We start from the raw sequence: 6397 nt of genomic DNA on the forward strand, positions 1-6397 counted from the left end.
TGCATAGAATCCATAGTTTTATTGCATATAGACCAAATGTGGGGCTGGTTGTCAACTTAAATATATATTACAATGTCATTAGGAAGCGGCATTAGCAAAATGTTGCTTCCTAACTAGCGATTGCAGCGGCCAGCTACATGTTGGCCGCTAGATTACATTGAAATAACCACTATAGCCCCTAAGGGGCTGCTTTCACATGTTGAAAGGGAGAAGGGACACTAGTATTACAAACACGGATAAACACAGAACATGGTGTAATGAATAAAAAAATATGTAGCTACTTCAAGGATGTGTTATCTTCATTCTTACGTGATTGGGGCTGCTCTTGAACATCTTGGCTACCAATTTCATTACAGTCTTCTCCCTTCTGGGCTTGCTCAGTCTCAGAAATTTTCGCATTGCCATCCTCAACCTCATTTGATGTCGCATCTGTCTCATTCGTGCTGAGGCGGATTACATGGGGAGATGCTATCGTTTGCGACATATCTGTGAACAAAAAGCATAGGTATTTTATCGGTTTTTTCATAAATAATCATAAATTGCGTGTAACAGGAACCATAGTGCATATGGAGTATAAAATACATCACTGTCAAAAGGTGGAATAAAATACCTAATTCATCACGACGTGTTCCGGGGCTGGTTTGAGTGACCTCCAGCCACTCTTCTCCTTCATCGTCGCCCGCAGCCCATGCAGGATCTTCAGAACTCTCACTCTTTGTACCAGCAGCATTGATCGCTACTTCATCGTCAGCCTGATCACCTGTGTTGTGAAATGCACACATACATGCATATGATCTCTTACTGGAATCCAGTTGTGAAATATTAAAGGTGCTATGCAAGTAAGAGACAAAACTATGTTGAAACAGCCATACCAGATATGTCCACCTCGTGTTCGTCACCAGCTTGTACATTGCGCTCAACGCAAGAATTGCCATCATGCTCATCAGCCAGGATGTGTGGGAAATAGGCCTTAGTTCGGGCGCAACTAGTTTGTTCAGGCGGTGTCCTTAATGTAGTATGCGATGTCGTCTTCGGATTGGGGGCTGTCATGTGGTTCGCACATTGAAGTCAGGAAAAAATACAAAAAAATAGCAATGTGCATGAACCCTTTCACAATGTGCATATAACCTATAAACGCATAGCGATGCTGATGAAATTGTCATGCTATTACCAGTTATCTGGGCTTGTGTGTGCCCACTCTCCCTGCCTTCCTCGCAGTGAATAGTTTCTCTGGTGGTTGCCTCTCTACTCCCTTGGGCAATGAGGATAGTCTGCCCCTCGTTAGAATCTGTAAATCATAATACACAATAGAGCAAAGAATGTCAGTGTAAAAAAAAGCATAACTATGCATATGGCCCCTCGTACTATATGGATATCAAAGTATACAACTGATACCGGAATGATCACATTGTTCATGAGTTCCTTGTCCATCAATAGTTTCTCTGTCTATATCGCGACAATCTGTCTCTTGAGAAGTATACTCAGTGGAAGGCTGGCCAACAGGTTTGGTAGGGGCTTGGTTTCGGTCTAATAAGTAATAAGTGATACATACATTAAACAAAACATATTGCTACGTGCAAAAAAACATCATAACTGTGTGTATGGATTATAATACTATATGCATATGAAGGTATACAACTCATACCAGAATGATCGCCTTGGTCGTGGTCAGTCTCTTGAAGACCTGGTTTGCTAAAAGGCTTCTCAGTAGATTTGCCCTGGTCTTGAACTCGATCTGATTTGAGGAATGAACATACAAAAATAACTGATTACTTAACCAAAGTCTATGCATAAAAACCTAGTACTGAATGCATATGAAAAAATCCAGCTTGAACTTTCAAGTGGGCAATCACGTCACTACCAACTTCTTTGGCGTATGAGCTGTCAGTTTCCGTACCTTCTTCGGGGTGCGTAGTTCTATCGCCCAAACCGGCATTTGTCCCATCAGTTTTGCTTCCTTCGCCGTGCGTGCTGGTCTGACCTGTCACGACATTTGGACCTGCGAAAAATCATGCTGACTAAGTCTGGAAAAAAAAGAAGTGATCATGTAGACGTATTGAAGCTACCAATAAATAAAAAAAATAAAAAAGTGCCGCAAATATATGCATGATACCTGCTGCAATATTTTGTTGCCCAGTGTGAAAAACTTGCTCATTTTGATTCGCAATAAAATTGTCAATCATAGAACCAAACACGTCTGTCATCTCGCGCTGTTTCTCAACAATGCGATCTATGGCAGCCTCGATATTATGGCACTGATGCTGGACTTCATCGTCGTACTCATTAATATATCCCAGTATATGGTCATGATCGCCTTCTGCCAAGCTCATTAACTTGTCACCAAGCAAGGTTGAGATCCTTGGAATGCTAATACCACCAACTTCCGGAGTACCGATGTAGCAAGTTTGGGAGACGGGGATGAACTGCGAATTGTAACCCAGAAAGTACCATGATAAATAATACGATCTGCAACAAAAAATAATGGTGGATGTAAATAGAAACATAAAACATGAAGGAACCTACATCCAACTTGCCATAGCCAATAATGGTCTGCTTGTCCCTTATCACATCACGAGACAATAAATTATCTATCGTATCACTGACATAAGCTCCAATTCGGGAGGTTGTGCGCCTATCTTTAGCGCCATCCTTGTGGTCTAGCCAATCAAAGTAGTACAACTGCATTTAGATAAAAAAACATTAGCATTACATGTGCTGTTGCACATCTCTGGTTCTCAAAAAACAAAATATGCGAGCTTACATGTTATGTTCAAATAAAATATGCACCACTGATCGTGCAGTACTGCAAGAATATTTTGGCACGTGCATTTAACATAGTGCCAAGTTATTGCCGCACTGATCGTGCACCCCGTAAAAAATCAAGTAATCTAGTAAACTTGCAGCCATGTGGCAAAACACATGCACACATAACTAAAACTGATAATGCATATGAAATTGGTGTAAAACGTAAAATCATGGTGTTTGCCAAATGTACCATCGGATCATGACTACAACATGGTGGGATTCTATGTGTGTACATCCATACCCATACCATATTAAACAACAGCAAAACAAAAAATGCATTAAACAAAAAAATGAGCGGGTGTGGACATGTTCTTACCGCTACAGCCACACTACAACCAGGTATGGTATATGAAACCTGCGGCTTCTTCAAGTCATTAGCAAACAACTCCATCTGATGGACAAAGAAGGTGTAAATCTCATGACACCAGTCAATCTTGTGGAAATTTGACATGTCAGCCGTGCGCATGATCTCATTGTTACTAATTACCCAACTGCCTGTACAAAAGAGCATACAGTTGAATAGAACAATGAAGAAGCACCGTTTTGTCAGTTCATCAGTTCCTTTCTTCTTCACGTGTTGAATCAATATGTCTGGATTGAACTCTTTTAATTCAGTGATCTTCAGAGCTTTGCGGAGGTCCTTTGCTTCATCTTTCCTCAACGACCACTCCTCTATCTTTTCTTGCTGAGCTCCTGTCTTGGGAAGACCAAGTATACGATAAAATACCTCCTTGGTAAGCTTCAACTCCTTACCAGGACCCAGCCGAATAGTCATGGTGTGGTGGTCAATACGCTTGTATAACCACTGTAGGAAAGCAGGAGGTATGTTGCGCTCCAGCTTGAACTGTAGCAACTTGTCAAAACCTGTATCCTCTAAGAAAATTTTCTTCTGCTCGGTTGATAGACCATTCAGCAGGTTATGGATCCTTTTGGGGTAGCTGCGTACGTTCCACCGCGGGGCCTTCTGTAAAACCAAAAAAATGACGACATCAGGAATAGACAAAAAACAAATGTGATAATGTATAGCAAATGTAAGCTTGGTACCAGAATACTTAGAGTAGCTGCATACAGCATAAAAGACAGTGCGCATGATTGAAAAAATAAAAAAATTTATGCTGTCTGCAAATACAATAAGTACACATCTATACGCAGTGCATGTGATTTCTTTTTTAAGATGGTCAACGAAATACAAAGACTCTGTTGTATAATGCATAAAGGACTTTGGGAGATATGCATATACCAGTCGCGTACCGCGATGGGAATGATGATTTTTTGCTAAAAGTTCATATATCATATACACTTGTGTACAAAAATAAAAAATTGATTCTACAGTATGTATATAATCCAATAAAATGGCTTCATCCATGATTCAAAGTCTGAATTGGCACAAAACATATAAAAATAAAATTAAAAGATAGAGTGTACTATGCTAACTGGGGCACCGGCCATTTCATACAAATTAAAAACTCCACGTGAAAAAAGATTACAGTTTTATCCTCAGATGTACAAGCATGTTTGGGAGCACATGTTGAAGTCCTAGCTGGCTTTGCTGACGCTCCATCGTCCTCGACGTCAGTCTGAAATGCATAACCGAGAAAAAACTTCAGCGTAACAATACCATTAATGCAGCATATAACTTTGTTGTGTATAAAAAAGGGGGAAGGTCTTCAAATAACTTACAGCCTTGCGCTTCTTGTTCTTTACTTCGGCCGGCTCCTACAAAACAGAGAAGATCAAGATTATTAATTTTTACAAAAATTAATGGATGAAGTCAACAAAACGACAAAAACAAAATTGATAACCAACTTTATATGGAGAAATGAAAACCAAACCTTGAATGTCACTCTTTGCTTGGGATGAATGCCGCTGGATTTGGCCATTGCTTGCTTAGTCTTCGCAACAGTAGATGCTCGTGTCTGGCGACGTGGAGTCTCAACAACGTGCCGAGGAGTCATGAAAACATCTTCTTCATCGTCACTGCTAGCTGTAGCAGCTGGCTGTCTCCCACGGATGCATGTCCTTTTCCAATTATTTGCCTGTGTAATCAGCTTGCAAATAAATAATGGTGTGGTAAAAAAAGACTACAAGAATATTGCATACGAAACTATACCAAAAAAATGAAACTAATAAAGTCGAACAAAAAACCTTAAATGTAGATGAACCAGTGTGCTCAATCAAAAAATATCGAAAGCTTAACCAGACACATAATAATGCTACATAATACCGTAATATTACAATGAAGTTTAACAAACCAAAAATAAGTATAGCCAATAATTTGATTAAAAAACAAAAATATAGCAACGATGCGTAAGAAATCTGTATAAGGGTGCATATAGACATGTTTCACCACTGGAAACAATACTTTCATGCTCAGACACAAAGCAATGCATATAAAGCTGACAACAAAAAGCGTATGAAGGTAAAAAACTACTGGTGCATATGAACCTGACAGATCAATGCATATAGACTCTGTTATCGTGGTACATAATCAGAGTATCCCTTAGTACATATGAAAACAACAACGGAGTTCGTTTCTCTCTAATAAAAAACGATGCAGAAGACATGTATATAAGTGTGCATATAAAACATTTTTTACCAACTACAACAATGCTTTCGTGCTCAGACATATATCAAATGCATATGAATCTGGCGGAGCAAAAATAACATATGAAGCTAAGCAAAAAAAAATGCTGGTACGTATGAACCTGACAGATCAGTGCATATAAACTCTGTCATCGTGGTACATATGCAGGGTATCCATTTAGTGCATATGAACCAACATCGCAGTGTATAAATAGCTCATCCGGAAGCATGGTCAGATGTGGTCAGATATATCGCCACCTTGTTTGTCTGTAATGGCGCTGCCGACGGATGGCAACTGCCGCGCTTCTTCGCACCCGACGGCTGCGTCTCTTGAGGGTCGACAATAGCATGCTCTGACGATTCGTCGGGTACACCTCCCTCGCCGGAAGAGCGGCGACCACCAGCGCGAACGCCGCCACCCTGTTCGCCACCTGTGCCGGCTAAATCGCCTCCGCCTCCGCCGGCGCGAGCGGGTCCATCAGCTATCTCGGACGCGGGGGGCTTCGTGCTGCCCTGAAAACATGAAAATGGACGGATTTTTCATCCTAGACGCCAAAAAAACGAAACAGGCAAAAAAAATGCAAATGACTAGAGTGCATCATCGGGGGGGCGAATCTAACCTCACGACGGCTACCGGGCGCAGTGCCACCTACGCCACCTTGGCCGCCGTCGGCAACCTTCGTCTGTCCATCACCTACGACACCAACATCTTCTTCGGAAGCGTCGCCACCGGGGGTTCGAGCCCCTGTCGCAGATCCTTCAACGGAACCGCCGCCCCCTGGAGCGCCTTTGGTGGCCTTCAAAATCACCATAAATAAAAAATACAAATCAGCTGCCCGAAATCCGCCAACTGCGACAGCGCTGGAAAAGAAAATATGGTTGCGCAAGTTCACCTCCATGGGCGTCGTCGCGGCGGATCTCGGCGGCGGCGGTCCGAGAGAAGAAACCGCCGGCGCGGCGTCCGAGGTGGGAGGGGAAGGGGAGAGAGAGGATAGAGGCCTTGGACCGG

At 42.0% G+C, this 6397-nt stretch overlaps 1 protein-coding gene across 1 annotated transcript; it reads right to left on the reverse strand.

The window, feature by feature from the left end:
- Positions 1-6397, reverse strand: LOC8070455. Its single transcript, XM_021455749.1, has 16 exons — positions 6282-6397; positions 6009-6185; positions 5647-5901; positions 4638-4841; positions 4486-4521; positions 4293-4382; positions 3122-3769; positions 2524-2679; positions 2114-2423; positions 1898-1999; positions 1646-1735; positions 1396-1527; positions 1172-1288; positions 873-1043; positions 611-760; positions 1-486 (listed from the first exon to the last, which is right to left on the reverse strand). The coding sequence occupies exons 1-16, from the start codon at positions 6285-6287 to the stop codon at positions 278-280; spliced, it is 2853 nt and encodes a 950-aa protein (XP_021311424.1). The 5' UTR covers positions 6288-6397; the 3' UTR covers positions 1-277.

This window comes from Sorghum bicolor, chromosome 3 (assembly GCF_000003195.3).
Source record: "Sorghum bicolor cultivar BTx623 chromosome 3, Sorghum_bicolor_NCBIv3, whole genome shotgun sequence".
NCBI lineage: Eukaryota > Viridiplantae > Streptophyta > Magnoliopsida > Poales > Poaceae > Sorghum > Sorghum bicolor.